The sequence below is a fragment of the Melozone crissalis genome, unplaced genomic scaffold (assembly GCF_028551555.1).
Source record: "Melozone crissalis strain CALT ecotype California unplaced genomic scaffold, PUWL_Pcris_2 ptg000114l_1, whole genome shotgun sequence".
Taxonomy (NCBI): domain Eukaryota; kingdom Metazoa; phylum Chordata; class Aves; order Passeriformes; family Passerellidae; genus Melozone; species Melozone crissalis.
In genome coordinates, this window is record NW_026535891.1 from 1,447,988 (window position 1) to 1,465,341 (window position 17,354).

A 17,354-nucleotide genomic window follows, 5' to 3' on the forward strand; every position below is an offset into this window, starting at 1 on the left:
GCCCCCTCCCCTCCCCATCCCCAGGGTGTCAGGCCCGTGCCCGGGGCACTCACCCCACAGGAGCAGCGCCACCTTCCCGGCAATCCCGGTGTCCCCAGCCATGTGCACTGACTGTCACTCACTGCTACTCCCCTGGCTGGCGGCTCTTTGGATGAAGGGGAAGGAAGCAAGGTCATGTCCGTCCCCATGTGTAGGTAGCTCTTGGTGGGGGCAAGGTGGCCACAAGCTGGGCACAGGCTGGGGACATGATGGGGATGGTGTTGCCAGGAGTAGGGGGTTCAGGGGATGTGGAGAACCAAGGATGGGTGTCCAGCAGAATGGGGGTCCAGGGGAACTGTGGGAACATGGTCCCCAAGGATTTGGGGTCGTGGAATGTGGGTCCCAAGGTTGGGGGTGCAGGGGAAAAAGGGGACCCTTGGGAACAGGGGTTCTGAGGGAAGAAGTAGCCCATCGGATGGGATCAAGGCAATGGTGGTGGCAGGCAATGGCAGTCCTGGGATGGGGGTCTCTGCGGAGGAGAGACCAAGGCAATGGGGGTCCCATGGTTGGGTTCCCATGGGAATGGGGGTGCCAGGGTTGGGCAGTTGCTACGTGGCCACAGGGGTCACAGCTCCTTTCCAGGGTGCCTCAGATTTTGGGGTGACTCAGAGCCCAGCAAAGCGCTATACCTGAAGCACTCCAGGGCTGTCCTGGGAGACTCTGTGTCCCTGCCCCACACACCCCCAGGTCAGGTCCCCCCATTTCCTGGCTCAGCAATGCCAGGCAACACTTGAAGACCAGTTGGTTCAGACCAAAGCCATAGAATAAAACCAAAAATCTTTCCCACACCATTATTTTCCCAATATGTAAAAACTCAGTGAAAATACAACTGTCAAGGTATAAATGCTCTGCTTTATAGAATCCATTGCTTTCCCAATAAGTCACTCACAAAATACCGCAAACAAATCACAATGAAATGAGAGTTTTCAGTTCTCTTTAGGAGCCCATTGGTACATACCACAGCAGCATTTGCTTGGGGATAACAGAGAGTGGGGAATCTCCCTGAGTGTCCAACAGCTCCATGGGATTGTTCCCTGCCTGCTGGGTAGCAACCGAGCCCTGAAGGAAGCCTTTTCTTGGGCCATCTTTAGGAACTCTCCCCATTTTGCTCATTCCCACCCTGAAACTTGATTGATTTCCCTTGTAGGAAGGGGAGAAGCTCTGTCCATCCCTGGGACAGTGCACAGGAATCTGGGGAAATGCCCCTGTGTACCTCAAGGTCCAAATGATCAATTGCTGCATTTCTGGACTGGTTCCCTCGCAGGTGCCCCTGCAGGGGTTTTTCCAGGCAGCCCTGCTCTGAAAACCATCAAAGGCCCTCACAGAGCCACTGCTTGGGCTCTCTTTGGGATTTTTTGCTTCTTGCAGGGCTGAGCAAACCACAGCTCAGCTCATCCTGTGGGGGGGCCTTTTTCCACCCACAGAATTCTCACCTCTGCAGCAGCTCTAAAGCTGCCAGAATCAAAGCCAAGGGGGCAGGGGGGATCCTCAGGTGCTGGCTGCCACCTGGGGCTGGCCAGAGCAGGGCTGGGCAATGGCCATCCCTGTGCAGTGGGGCTGGGCCATGGCTGGGCCCCACTCTTGCATTGGCAGGGGTCCCCAGGATGTGCCACCCCTGGGACAGGCACCCGGCCAGGAATGTGCAGGGACATTTCTGGAACTGCCACCCCTTGGGACAGGACCCCCCATGCCAGGATGTGTCACCCCCTGGGACAGGATCCCCCAGCTGAACTCCAGAGGAGAGACCTTAGAGGACAGAAGCCCCCTGTATGTGCCCCCCTAGAAACAGAGAATGCCCCCTTTTCCCATCTAATTCTCAGCACAAATGGCCTCTTCCCTCTCCTCCAGGACCATGAAAGTGAAAGTGTTGAGCGGGCACAGCCCAGCACCTCCATCCCCCAAAGCCTCCTCACCCTTCCCTGCACCCCCTGCTCCCCATTTCCCCCCTCTCCTGGGTCCCCCAACCCGTTCCCTGCTCAGGTGCACCCCAGGATTTCTGAGCCAGGAACCGGGGGTGAGGGGATATGGCAAAAAGTAAGAAGTATAAGGAAGAAAGAGAAATAAAGAGAGGAAAAAGTCAGGGGCAGGCGAGGACACAGAGGCCGAACTACCCAGGACCCCCATGCCATGCCTGGCCAGGAAATGAACATCCCAGGGGTGATTATGCGGGGCCTCGCATCACCCCAAAATCTGAGGCACCCAGGGAAGGAGCTGTGACCCCCATGTTCCCCCCCAACCCTGGCACCCCCATTCCTCTAGGACCCCAACCTTGGAACCCAATTTCCTTCTGCCACCCGTTCCCTGAGACCCCCATCCCTGGACTGCAATTCCCCAGGATCTCCAATCCCAAGGAACAGCATCCCAGTAATTTCAGACCGTGGGACACCACTGCCCTTGGGGACCTTGATTCCCCCAGGACCACCATTCTCACAGGGTCCCCCTTTCCCCTGGCACACCCATTTCATGATCACAAATCCCTGGAGGCCACATTGTTCTGGCACCCTCATCCCCAAGTCTGAGTCTACCCAACCCTTGGGACACCCATTTACCTGGGACTCCATCCCTGGGCACCCCATTCTCCTGGACACTCATCCCTGGCTCCCTACACAGCCTTAGACTCCAAATTGTGGCAACATCATGTCCCCACCATGTCCCCAGACTATGCAGCCTTGTCTCCAGCCTGTCCCCATCCTGTCCCCACCCTGCCCCCACCATGGGCCACCTACACGTGGGGACAGACGTGACCTCGCTTCCTTTCCCTTCATCTGAAGAGCCGCCAGCCAGGGGAGCAGCGGCCACAGCAGCGAGTGACAGCCAGTGCACATGGCTGGGGACACCGGGATGGCCGGGAAGGTGGCACTGCTTCTGTGGGGTGAGTTCCCTGGGCACGGGCCTGACACCCTGGGGATGGGCCCTGGTGAGGCAGAGACTGGTGGGAAGGGGGCACAGGGGGGCTTTAAGGTCCCCTGAGGTCCCCAATGGCAGCAGAGGCAGAGCAGGGCATGAAGCTCAGTGTGAGCAGAGATTTAGGGTGGCTTTAGGGACAGAAATAGGGCAACTGAGATGTGGAGACAGGAGGAGGGGGATAGAGATGTGGGGACAAGTATGTGGCAGAAGGAGCCTTGGGGTTTGTGGACTGTGGGGATAGGGACAGGGTAACAGGGATACTGGGACATGGAATGGGGCCACGTAACATGCAAATGTCACCTGGCCATGGGGAAAGGTGCCATTGAAATGGGATCATGGGCATATGGCCATGGGACTTGGCTGTGGGGACAGGTGCTGTAGGGCTGGTGGAGGTGGGCAGTGCAAACATAGGGTGTCCACAGTGTCCCCATGACCCTCACCCAGCCCTGTCCCTTCTCCCTTCCAGTCCAGATCCTCAGACTCGCTGGTGAGTCCTTGGGGGATGCCAGGTCCCCACCCCACTGTCCCCAACCCTGCAATGGCCCTGGCAGGCTGGTGTCCCCTGTCACTCGCAGGTGCCCAGACCACCCAGCTCCTGGTGGAGCCCCCCTGGAGGCTGGCGGTGCTGTGGGACCGGGTGACACTGACCTGCCAGGGCTTGGGGTCAGCTGGTGACACCACCTGGTACAAGGATGGGCAGTGCTGGGGGCAGGAGGGAGGCGACCATTTCACTGTCACTGAGAGAGGCAACTACATGTGTGAGAGACCTGGAAGTGGGTGCAGCCTGCCCGTGAACATCTCAGACGGTGAGGGTGGTTTGTGTCCCCGGCTTGGCACCCACGGGAACCCCGAGGATGCTGGATGAGCTCTATTCCATGGGTCACCCTCTGGTGTGACCAGAGACTGTCCCCTATACAGGGGGACATCCCAGAGCATCCCACTATGGGGGGACCCTCGTGTTGAAATTGGGGAAACCTGGTGTGCTGGCTTTGACCCAATATGGGGGTCCTGATGATATCAGGACCCTCCAGACCCCTGTGATGTGATGGCACCCCTCTGCCCCCCAGAGCAGGTGGTGCTGCAGGTGCTGGGCGTGGGCACTGCTGGAGGGGGAAACGCTGACACTGCATTGCCGGCACAGGCAGGAAAAGTCGTCCACTCCAGTATTCTTCTACCGCGAGGGGACCGAACTGAGAGGGCTCCACAATGGGACCGAGCTGTCCCTCTCCCCTCTGCAGCGGAACCACAGTGGCCGCTACCACTGCAAGGCCTGGGTGAACAACGGGGTATCATGGGGATGGGAGAAGTCAGTGCCGGTGACAGTGACAGTGCATGGTGAGCACCTCACAGCCGCCACCCTGACAGCCCCATAGCGCCTCACCAGGGATTCGGGGTCACTGTTTCCAAAGCCACCCATTTCCTGCCCTGAGCTTGTCCAGGGACCAGTGCTGGAGGGTCCCCCCGAGCCCACCCAAGGGTCCCCCCTCACTCTCAGCTGCCTCAGCACCCCCAGCCCCTGCGGCCCCAAGACCCCTCCTGCACATGTTCTACCTGGATGAGCCTGTGGTGGGGGGCCCGCAGGGGTCCCCGCAGCTGCTGGTTCCCGCCGTGGTGGTCTCCCACTTGGGGAATTACAGCTGCCAGGTGCGCTCCCAGAGGGGTGCCGTGCGGAAAAGCAGTGCCCAGCTCCGGGTCATGGGGCGCAGTGAGTGCGGGGATGGGCACGGGGAGCCCTCACAGCCTCCTGTCGTCTCCTTTCCTGGGCATCTCCATGTCCCTCGGACACCATGCTTGTGTCCTCCGCCTCTGCCCTGTGTCCCCTCACCCCTCTGTGGTGTGACCCCATCCACAACATCCCCCATCACACCCACCCCCCTTGTCCCTACCCACCCACACCGGCTGCCAGCCCCTCCCTGTGCTCTCAGCCCAGACTCTGTCCCCACAGTGCCTGTGGCCAATACCACCACCACCCTTGGCACCCTATCACACCAGGTGCGTGCAGGTGACCCCATGACCCTGCGCTGCTTGGTGCAGGTAGGCTCAGCCACTGTCACCTTCACTTGGCTGCAGAATGGGCAGGAGGTGACCCAGGGTCCTCTCCTGGAGCTCAGGGCAGTCGATGTGGGACATTCGGGCACCTACCAGTGCATAGCCACCAACGAGCTGGGACAGGACGGACACCATGTGTTCCGGGCACATAGCCCAGAGTTGACCCTGTTGGTGACACCGTGGGGACACAGGGACAAAGGTAAGGTCACACAGGGTTATTCGGGGTCGAAGGACCCTTGAGGTTCTGGGTGACCCTGATGTGTCCCCCTCGGTTTCTTGCAGTGGCCTCAGGTGTCGGTTGGGCCCTTTTCTTCCTGCTCCTGCTCGTGGGTGTCATTGTGGCCTGGCATCCGGTGGCACCGTGTGGGTGGGTGACAATGGGGGGACAGGGGGTCCTAGGGAGCTGTAGAGGGCCCCAGAGTGTGGGCATGATAGGGCAGCACCCATAGCCCCAGAACTGTCACCTTGCCCTGGGGTCCTGTAGGGTTTGGGGAGGTGCTGGAGGGTCGTGCAAGGATGTTGGGGATTCTTTCAGGGGCCCTGGCAGTGTTTGGAGCATGTCTGTCCCCTCTGGACTTTGAATTCTTGAGGCTGAGTTGGCCCAGGGCACTGGGGAGGCTCATGAACTGGGGGGCTTGAGAGATGCTTCGGGGTTGTGAGAGGAATTGAAGGTCCTGTGGGGGTTCAGGAATCCTGAGAGGGGTAGGGCCCTGGGACACCACAGTCACCCTTACCCTCTTTCCTTTGCAGCTGCCAGGAAGAAGCAGAAAAGGTGAGTGGGTTCTTCAACCATGAGTCCCCTTTTTCCCACATGTCCCAAGTCTCCATCGCCTCCCACATATTGTATTTTTCCCCACAGCCCCCCCCCCCACTTCGATCCCCTGGCCCTCCCAGAGGAGGGAGAGGTTGTGTACACCCATGTTGTGAGCACCAAACATGTGCAGCGCGAGTACTGTGGATTGGGGGGACAGTCACAATGGTGTCACCCCTTCTCCTTTGATGCCTCCAACTGTTCTCTCCTGCAGGGCCCTCAGGCATCACCGACCACCAGTAACCCTGGGTGGCCCATGTGGAGCTGCGGGGATCCCAAGGGCGACCAAGAAATCCCAGTGACATCAATGAGGTTGTGCTGTGTCACTGGGGGCAACTGGGGTGCACTGGGTGTCCCCACCCATGGGCACCCACTCGTGTGTGTGCTGCCACTAAAAACTGCCCCTCCCTGTGGAGGCACAAAGATCCCAAAGGGCTGAGAGAAGAACAATTTCCTGAAAAAGCAAAGAGAGAGAATAAAACCAAAAGCTACAGCAACAATGTTCAGATTCCAAATTTTCACAAGAAGATCAATTTCCTGGGGAAGTCCCCAAAAGGAACAAACCCTGGAAACTCTCCCCTGCACAATTCCTCCACCAGAGGAACCTGCAACTTGCAACTTCCTTGCTCTGATGGCCAAAGCGGCCTTCAGGAGGCTCTGGATTCTCTTGTGCCTTGTCCCAATCTTTTCCTCTGCCCTGTTGCACCCACGAGGATGTCACAAGGTCCCTTTGGGGGTTCCAGAGCCTCCCCCTTCTTCAGAGCAGGTCAGGATCCAGCCATGACACAGGGTGGGATGTCAGAGACAAGAAAAGTTTGATGTCTGGAGACATTGTGGAACAGCTGTGTGTGGCAGGGATGGGTCAGACTTTGCTTTTGGTGAGATAGGGCCCCGTCTGTCCATCAGTCTGTCAGCCATGGCACACTAGGGACAGTGTGAGGGTCTGCCAAAGCCAGCCCCTGAGTGGCCGGGTGATGAGAAGTGCCACCTGGAGAGAGGGCCCTTGGTAGCCAAACTGGCTTACAATGCAGAGCATGAGGTTGCAAAATCCCAGACCCTGTCTTTCTTGGGATGTCTGTCTTATCCCCAGAGTTGGCAACTCATTTAAATGAGAAATGTCTGCCAAGGAAAGTGGGAACTGTCCTGGAATGAAAAGAAGACCCATGCTAAAACTTTTATTGATTTCAAAAATGATGGGGCTTCCAGGCCAAAGTGTAGAAAAAGGAATAACAGCTCTTTACAGGGAAATTTATAAACCAGAACAGAACAAACAACACAAAACCAGAACTTTCCCTCCCGCTCAGCGCTGTTGGTTTTTGTGGCAGTTATAACTGCGGCCAGCAAGGGGCGCTGCAAGGAGCACTCCCGCCCAGCAGGGGGTGCCCCGGTCCAGCTCCATCCCCTCAGGGGCCATGGCGGCCTTGGACGGGAGGCAGGAGGGGAAATTGCTCCTTTTGCAAACTCCTGGGCACCAATTGCTCCCGGCACCACCACCGGCAGTGGGCAGAAGCCGCCAAGGCAGCAGGTTGGATCCCAGTGCCCACTGGCAGCGTAGCAGTATCCCGGGGCAGGCATACACCCTGCACAACACCCACAACCACTCTTCATGATCCCGAATGGAAGGAGGGCAGCACCTGACCCCAGGCAGGTCTCGGGTCCACAGCAGCACTTCTGGTGGCTTTACACCACAATTCCTGCAAACCCTCAGCCTTTTACTGAGGTGAGGAGGGCAGGGATGGAGCAGCTTTGGGGACACCTGGAATCCACACAGGGTCACTCCCCACAGCCCCACCATGGCTGTGGGTGAGCCCCTGTTCAATATTTCCACACTGTTCCCTCATGTCTAGCAGCCATGGTCAGAACCCAAAAGTTCTTCTCAGGCTGTTACAAAGGGCTGCAGGTTTGAGACAGGAAGGATGATAGACCTGATCAGGTTTTTGAACAGATTGTTGTTGTCTTTGAAGGGTATTTGGGGCTCTCTCAGAACCTTGGGCAAAGGGAGAAAATGATAAATTGCTGCATTTCTGGACTGGTTCTCCCGCAGCTGCCCCTGCAGGGGTTTTTCCAGCCAGGCCTGCTCTGAAAACCATCAGAGGCCCTCGTAGAACCGCTGCGTGGGCTCCCTTTGCGTTTTGTGTTTCTTGCAGGGTTGAGCAAACCACAGACAGGCCTTTTTCCCCCACTGAATTCTCACCTCTGCAGCAGCTCCACAGATTCAGAGCCCCTTGGAATCTGTCTGGGGTGACGCCCTGACTGCCGGCACCTTGTGGAGGCTGTGCTGGGCCACGAGTCTCCCAAAAATCTGAGGCACCCAGGGAAGGACCCTGAGACCCATGGGTCCACCCAGCCACTGCCCATCCCTGGGACTTCCATTCCCTTGGAAATCAAATCAAGGGTGTCCCATTCCTATATGTTCCGCGTTGCATGGGACCTCTATCCCAATATTTACATTCCCCAGGATCTCCATGGCCCTGTGTCCCATTCCAAAAGAACCCTCTCCTATTCATTTCATCCCCTGAAATCCTCCTTTCCCCAGGATCTTGATTCTCCAAGGACCCCAGTTCCTATGGGACCCCACATTCCCCCAGCATCCCAATTGCATGACCCCAAATCCCTGGAGCCCACATTCCCCTGGGACTCCCATCTCTGAGTCCTCCCATCCCTGGGGACCCCCATTCCCATGGCACCCCCTGTCGCTGGTGATTCCCCCTCTTCAGGATCCCCATTCCCAGGGCCCCCATCCCTGGGACCCCCCATTCCCCTGGACACCCAGCTCTGGCTCCCAAAACTCTCTGAGCCCCCCACTCCTGAGAACCCCATGTCCTACTGTGTCACACCCAGCCTTGTCCCCATCCTGTCCCCACCCTGCCCACAGCCCGGGCCCAGCTTGTGGCCACCCTGCCCCCACCAGGTGCCACCTACGCATGAGGGTGAGATCTGACCTCGCTTCCTTCCCCTTTGGCCAAATAGCCACCAGCCAGGGGACAGTCACCCCTGGCAACGGTGACAGTCAGTGCACATGGCTGGGGACACTGGGATGGCCGGGAAGGTGGCGTTGGTCCTGTGAGGTGAGTGCCCCATACATGGGCCTGACACCCTGGGGATGGGGAGGGGACGGGGCACAGGGGGGCTGTGGGGTCCCCTGAGGTCCCTAATGCCCCCAGAGCCAGTCCATGTTACCCACAGCAGACCTTGATGGGACTCTGACTGATGTAGGATTTTGGGAATGGGGATGTGGGAGACAGGAATGTGGGGACTGGCACCTTTGGGCTCAGGTAGCTCTGGGCAGAGGGACAAGGAAACTGGGATGCAGGGACAGAAGGAGACAAGAACAGTGAAATTGTGGCCATGGGATGTGATCATGGTGATGGGATCATGAGCTGGTGGGGGTGACCTGGGCCAGCATGGGCTGTGTCTGTGGTCTCCTTATTCCCAGGGTGTCCACAGTGCCCCCATGTTCTGACTCAGGCCAGGGTGGCCTCAGGGTCCCTGTTCCCAAGGTGTCTGTACCACATGGACGCGGTGCATGGGTGGCTGTGACACAGACATGTCTCCCTGCTTCAACAAGTAACTTTTGGGGACCACCATCACACGCTTTCGCAGTGGGAGCTGCTGTCCCCATGGGGATAGTTTGGGGAAGCCATCATGCCCTGTGGCCCAGGTGGCTCTGTCCCCACAGTTCCACCCCCACTGAGCCCTGTCCCTTCTCCCTTCCAGCCCAGGCCCTTGGCTAGCTGGTGAGTTCTCAAGGGATGCCATGGCCCCGCCTCGCTCTCCCCAGCCCCACGCTGGCCCTGTCAGGCTGGTGTTCCCTGTCACCTGCAGGTGCCCAGACCACCCAGTTCCTTGTGGAGCCCCCCTGGAGGCCGGCGGTGCTGTGGGACTGGGTGACACTGACCTGCCAGGGCTCAGGGACAGCTGGTGACACTACCTTGTACAAGGACAAGCAACGCCTATAGCAGGAGGAACACGACCACTTCACTGTCGACATGGAAGGCACCCACATGTGTGACAGACCTGGCACTCGGTGCAGCCCCCCCATGAAGTCTCAGACGGTGAGGGGTTTGAGGTGTCCCCAACCTGGCACTCACGGGGACCCCAAGGGCTCTGGGTGGTCTCTGCTCCATAGGTAATCTCCTGTGTGACCAAAGCCCGTCCCCTGCTCTGTGGACATCCCAGAGCATCCCAGTGTGGAGAACCCCATGTTGGAATTGGGTACCTGATGAAGTGAAGGGAGACGACCCATCGTCTGATCAGCATCGAACTCCGATTTATTGATCCACCAGGTGCATTTTATAACAGTGTTAATTAAGCTCATACATATTGCAAAACCTGAGCTCATCATAGGTTACAGATTAAACATTAATCCCTCCTTTTGTTTTCAATACCTGTGGCTTGTTATTGAAACCAAGATTTGTGTTCTCACCCTGATATGAATGGTTCTCAAGGCCTCCATGTTTGTCACTTTTGCTTTCCGTAACAGCCAAGGACAGAATGTTTACCTGTTATGAAAAAACAGCCTGAGAACTCTGCTGTTTATAGAAATGTGCCTGAGAAACAGGCTTGAGACTTAGCTGCTTACAGCTGCCTTTTACTTTTCCATCAACTGTATATTTTCATGGCCTTTTTTCCTTCAAGCCATGTCTGAGCAAAATTGTCCAACAAATTCCCGCTTTTTTCTTTTTTGCTCAAGGTGGTTAGTATGCCAGGTTTCTCTATCATTCTACTGACCATATTTTGAATACAACCAAAAATAAAAAGCAAAATAAGCAAAAGCATTCAAAAGCACACTTAGTATCTCTATAAGGTTCCCCAGCCACGGTCCGAGCAATGGCTTTTACCCCTAAGGGTTAAAACCACCCCCAACTGAGCCATAATGTCCTGCCTTATCAGGCATTGCAGGGTAGGTGGTAATTGGACTAAGAAAAGAAGGCTGTTAGCTGTTTTCATTCATGCGAACCCGGAGAGGAGGCAAACAGCTAGGGCTAATAATGCTGGAATCCACCCCAGTGTCCAACAAGCTTGAGAATGATCATTTCTGCCCTTGAAATTCCACGTCCACCCTTTTCTTGGGTTTCTCAGAAAAGTTCAAAGTCAGTAAGGTAAGTCCTCCGGCGGATTCAAAACCATTTTCCCCCTCTCTTGTCCTTTTACAGTCTGTAATCCCTTAGTCATTTGGCTCAAATAGCACCTAATAGATAATTTAACTTAAACTACTTAGCAACAAATAAAACTTACTATAGAAATAAAATATAGCATTTACTATAACTTACTTACAGGCCTGATTCTAAAATACTAAGCTAAAACAATTTTCTTCACGTGTTTGCTGCAGCATTTATACAAAAAAGCACATTCATAACATCTTACTTACACAATCACACCAACACACTTCCAACATCCCTAAATTTTTCAAAATACAATTTTGGAGTCTGATGTTCTACCGACTGAGTTATCTAGGCTTCCGATGCTTAAAGTCCATGTTAATACAGGTGATTTTGACAGCATAACGAATGCTAAGCCAAATCGGCTGAAATTTGACTCCCACATTCAATACGCTGATTTCTGTTTCACAGTCTCTGCCAGGGAGAACAAAAGGTCCTTTTAACTTAGGTGAGAAACGTCTTGATAGCAATGGTCCTTGGTGTCATTTGTTTATTATCACTGGTTTCTTAATTGCAGTAGGGATCCCTTCTTTTGTTGACAAGAGTCACATTTATTACTGCTGTTAGGTCTAAAACTGAAGCTTTCTTGCCGGCTGCGGGGCGGAGAGAGAAATCCTGGCACTGGAAAAGCGCTCCGGTCCCCCGCTGCTTGTGTTGGAGCGGGCGAACCCCCCCGCCCTGGGTGCAGCGTGCGCTCTGTCCGTGCTGCAGCTGTGGCGGCGCGGGTCACTCCCCCCACGGCGGCTCCGCTCCCCCTATGGCAGCTCTCTGTGGTGTCGGGTTGGAGACAGAAGAGGGTGCTGATGCTTCAGCAACGACTTGAGCCAGTGCGTGGTCCCTGCAGTTCACGCTTCCCGGTCTCTGCTTGCAGGCACTTGTATCGTAGGTGTCCGAGCGGCATTTTTGGCCCCAATTAGCTGTCGGAGGCAGTGCTGCTGACGTTTGAAGAGGTGCAAGAGCAGCTAACACCTGACTTTGAGAGGATTTCACCTGTTCTTGTAGGTCTAGCCCTACTTGTTTGATTGCATCTACTACAAAGGCTTCTGCTCCTGTTGGCACCAATGCCATCCTTTCTAATGCCTCCTTCTATAGTCCAATTGGCACCCAGAGTATTAATCACTCTCCTAGTAGTAGAATTACAATTTTGGAGAGCACACTCCTTGAGTAATGCCTCCCTAAGATATTCTGGCACCCCAGCTCTTTCAGTTGCGGCAGCAGCCTTATCAATAAATGACCCAAATGACTCTTCTGCCCCTTGCTTAATTCCCATATACATGGGTACCCCTCCTGGTTCTTTTACCCTCTCTATAGTGAGTCTAACTAATCTCATAGCCTCCCGGCACTTCTTCTGGCCCAATAGAGCTTGTGCCTCAGTACGAAGAAAAGGTCCCAGGCCCATAAGCTCATTAATAGTGATGCCATGGAGAGGGTCACCCGGCTGCCTCTGAACTGCCACATATTCGTTAACAAGCACTTGCCAATGAGCATTAAATAACAGCTGCTGATGTTGAGTAAAAATCAATTTAGCTAATCCACGACAATCATTAACGAGAAGGAGGCTAGTGTCAAAAATATAATCTAACATTTGTTTGACTGGCTCACTTTTAACTCCAAACTGACTGACAGTAGATCGTAGTTGAGACAACCATTTCCAATCAATAGCGGTAATAGTCGCCTGCATGCCACCCCCATCCTGAGGACTGAAGACAACCAGGCAAGCCAGTTCAGTAGCAACGCTTACAATCTCCTGATCTCCCTTTTCCATTTCATCTCTTGCCAAGGCAGCCCACGCCTCCCGTCGCTCCCTCGCAATAGCCGCCACTAGGTCGTTTTCCGCCCCAGGGATCGGCTGATTGCTTTTCGGGAGCTGACCGGGCGGTCTCGGCCATGGATGCTGTTGTTCAGAGGATACGGGAGCCTCAGAAGTGGTCTGTGGAGCCTGGCTTGCCGAAGACAGTGGCGAAGCAGGTAATAAAGCGCTCTGTGTAGCCTGGCTTGCCAAAGGCGGCAGTGAAGCAGGTAATGAAACCGTCCTCATTGCGGGGGCAGATGGAATTCCCCTCTCCTGATCGTATTCCCTATATTGATCATAATCTTTATTACAGTCATGAGCGGTGGTAGCCTGCTGAGCAGCCTTTTTTTCAGCCTACAACTGCAGCAATTAATTGTGAACGACCCGCCATAATTTACCTAACTTCTTGGCAGTTTTATCACCATCTAAAGTAGCCTACCATATTATATCACAGAATTTACGCCACTCTGTTAACTCGTGAACCGTATGGGGGTTAAGGAAAACTCCTCTATCATAACCATAAGATAAAAGTCCTGGTAAATCCCTCTGCAAATCTATCCCTTTAACCTGCCTTTTCTGCAAAAAAGCAATAAATACATTATATGCTGCTTGCCTCTCCATACCTAAATCGAAAGCGCTTTTGCAGCTCCTCGAGGTCGTGGCAGCACATCTCGGCCAGGCTCGCCTTTACGATCACCTAGAGCACGGCGCGTCTTGGCTTCTTTTTTATCTGCTTTTTTTTCTTTGTGCTTTTGCTGTCCCAGCTGCTACGGAACCCGACCCGTTTCTTCACTCCCCGTGGTGTGTCGCAGTATGAGGTCGGGGTCACCATTTGATGCAGTGAAGGGAGATGACACATCATCTGATCAGCATCGAACTCCGATTTATTGATCCACCAGGTGCATTTTATAACAGTGTTAATTAAGCTCATACATATTGCAAAACCTGAGCTCATCATAGGTTACAGATTAAACATTAATCCCTCCTTTTGTTTTCAATACCTGTGGCTTGTTATTGAAACCAAGATTTGTGTTCTCACCCTGATATGAATGGTTCTCAAGGCCTCCATGTTTGTCACTTTTGCTTTCCGTAACAACCAAGGACAGAATGTTTACCTGTTATGAAAAAACAGCCTGAGAACTCTGCTGTTTATAGAAATGTGCCTAAGAAACAGGCTTGAGACTTAGCTGCTTACAGCTGCCTTTTACTTTCCCATCAGCTGTATATTTTCATGGCCTTTTTTCCTTCAAGCCATGTCTGAGCAAAATTCTCCAACAGGTACCCCTGGTGCCCTGGGTGTGACCCAATGGGGGGACCCTTATGAAAACGGGACCCCTGGTGTGTTGAGACCCCTGTGTCTCGCAGCCCGGCTGGTGCTGCAGGTGTTGGCATGGGCACTGCTGCAGGGAGACACGGTTACACTGCGCTGCTGGCATTGGCGGGACATGCCACTCACAGAGGTGCGATTCTACCATGGGGGCAAGGAGGTGGGGAGGTCCTGCTATGGGGCCAAGCTCTGCCTGTTGATTCTACAGCTGCACCACAGTGGCCACTACACCTGCAGGGGCTGGGTGGACACCGAAATGTCAATGTGGGCACAGTCAGTGCCAGTGCCAGTGACAGTGCATGGTGAGCACCCCCACGGCTGCAACTCCAATATCTTGACACTCCCAAAGTCACTTCCCAGCAGACTCAGAATCACAGTCCTCACCTCCCCTCTCCTTCCCAGAGCTCTTCTTGGTGCCGGTGCTGGAGGGTCCCCTTGAACCCACCCAAGGGTCCCCCCTGACTCTCAGCTGCCTCAGCACAACCAGCCCCCTGCGGCCCCGAGACCCCCTCCTGCACGTGTTCTACCAGTACGGGCAGGTGGAGGGGGGCCGGCAGGGGTCCCCGCAGCTGCTGGTGCCCGTTGTGAGGGTCTCCCACCCGGGTAATTACAGCTGCCAGATGCACTCGAAGGGTGGGGCCGTGCGGAAGAGCAGCGCCCGTCTCCGTATCACGGTGTGCAGTGAGTGTGGGGATGGGCATGGGGAGCCCTCACAGCCTCCTTGGGCCGCCAGCACTGCATGGGGACTCCCAGCGCTCCCTGACACCTGCCCTGTGGCCCTAACCTTTCCCAGACCTGTCCCTGCCCCCCCATCCTTTCTTGGGTCTTTCCCCTGATCCCCCAGCCCTACATGGGTACCCCCATCCTTCCCTGACACTTTTTCCATGTCCTGCCCTCCCTGCCCCAGGTCCCTCCCCAGGTGCCCCATTCCTTGCCCATGTCTTCCTATCCCTCGCCGGGTCCCTTCAGTCCTTCTTGCTGCCCCCCACCCCTCTCTGAGGTCCCCGCACGTTCCCCAGGCCCCTCCATCCTCTCCCTGTTTCCCCATACCCTCCCTGGTGTTGCCCCACTCCCTCTTCAGGTGTCTGCCCTGTGGTAGACAGGGAAAGGCGCTGCGGAAGATCTCGCGATGTCACGGAAAGCCAGGACCCTCAGATCCCCTTAGATAAGACCATCTGCTTCCCATAGATAAGAAACTAACATAGGAATGTAGCCTCCCTTAACCAAATTCCAGTAACTTTCCATCCCCTACCCAGTAACAGTCCACCTCTTACTAACCATAGACGGTAAAGACAGACCCATGCTGACATAGAGACCCCTTAGACTATAAAAACCCAAGAGATGAGATAATAAACGCCTTTTGACCGTCCATCACATTGATGTCTGCGTGTGTCATTGGCCCGAGTGGCCCTGGTGAGTGGGCCACTGTGCTGTTCGTCTGAACCAGGTCGCCTGCCTTGCATCAGAAGGCAACAAACTGGTGCCGAAACCCGGGACTGCTGCAGCCCCCCGGGGTTCGGGAACTCTCCTGGCCAGATATCAGCGGCTGTGGCAGCAGGTCTGACCACAGTGGGAGGGACGCCTCCGGACCAGCGTGGACCATGGAAGCCATTGCGAAGGTCGTAACAGAGATGCATGCACAATGGGGTATAGAATGTAAACTTAGGGATTTATCTCTCGCATTGCCGAGACTGATTAAGCTTGGGGCTATTGAAAGCCCCGTGGACGTCCTACATTCGGACGTGTGGGATAATTGTACAAAAGCCCTGGCGGAGGACACCATGTCCTCGGGCTCAGGGAAAGCCCTAAAATTGTGGGGCAGGGTTGTCCAGGCTCTGCAAAAGGCTCGACAAGAGCAAGAAACCTGGATAGCTGCGCGAACTTGTTTATTAGCCGTGCCGCAGTTGGGGGTGGGCGCGGCGACACAAACCGCGGAGGGGCCTGACTCGGGCGGGCGCGCGGAGGCGCGAACGCCAAACCCCCCTCAGCGAGCGGATTCACCATCGGAGGGGGGGGGAACACCCGCGGACGTTCTGGCGGGGGCTCGTGGAGGAGGCGCGGAACGCGGCCGAATTGGCGGACCCCGTAGGGACCGATAAAAACGCCCCCCCACCATATGCGTTTGAAAATGGCGCCGAACTGCGTGGTCCGGGCGGAAAGGAGGAGGCGGGGGGCGGAAGCGCGGTCAGCCCGCTCAACAACGCATGCGCGGGCGAGTGGGGAGACGGGGCGGCCCCCGCGGAGGCGCGTAAGACCAATCAGAGCCTTCAGTTCACATTAGGTCCTTATAGGGCAAGGACCTCCCCCAGCAGGAGGCGGGGGGACCCCAGGGAGAGGGAACGGCCCGACCCCCACAGGAGGGGGCGGGGTCGGAGTCCGGGGAAAAGGCAGAGCAGCCCGGAAGCGTCTCCTTATTCAACTTCCGGCTCGGACTCGGGCTCGAGCTCCGAGCCCGAGATAGGATCGGAGGATTCCGATCGGGATTACGGCTTTAACAGAGAGAGAGAAGCGGCATGTAAGGTTACTAGCCACAGTGCTCCCGCTTGGGTGAAGGGGTTACCAGAGAAAAACCAAACCCCACTCACAAACTGGCGGAAAATAAAAATGGCTTGCGCGGAATGGGCTCCGTCTGCCACTTTAGTGTTCCCGGTCCGTGTGGGGGGGGCAGGCGGAAACCAAAGGACTTATTCACCAGTCAATCCGAAAGATGTGCAGGCAATTGTTAAAGCGATTGCGGATAAGGGAATTAATTCTGCCATGGTTTGCACACTTATTGACGGCCTTTTTGGTGGGGACGATATGCTTCCCTTCGATATTAAGCAGACATGTAGAATGATATTCGATGGTGCAGGGATGATCGTTTTCAAACAAGAATGGGAGGATAATTGCATGAAACAGCTAGCCTTGGTAACAGGGGCAGACCATCCACTGCACGGCTCCAGCATACAGAGGCTTATGGGCACAGACCCCACTATGATCACCCCCCAGCAACAGGCTGAGGGCCTGCGAGCCCATGAGGTCATGACAACGACCCGAGCTGCCCGAGAAGCCATCCGTGATGCTTCTAAAGTGGTAGCCAAACCCTCTCCATGGTCTTCCATAAAACAGGGTGAGAGTGAGAGCTTCACTCAATTCGTGGACAAGCTCCAGGCCGCATTAGATTCCTCTGCGTTACCTTCAGAGGCAAAGGGTCCCGTGCTGGCAGAGTGCTTACGCCAGCAATGCAACTCAGCCACTAAGGACATTTTAAGATCACTGCCACAGGGG

At 55.4% G+C, this 17,354-nt stretch overlaps 1 protein-coding gene across 1 annotated transcript in view; it reads right to left on the reverse strand.

Moving 5' to 3' along the window:
* LOC128948100 (Fc receptor-like protein 3) overlaps positions 1 to 17,354 on the reverse strand; it is a gene marked incomplete at its 5' end in the record, with an annotated part of 34,179 nt that overhangs the window by 11,504 nt on the left and 5,321 nt on the right. The window contains 1 exon segment of the mRNA XM_054292697.1: positions 13,467 to 13,473. Coding sequence (XP_054148672.1) covers positions 13,467 to 13,473 — 7 coding nt within the window.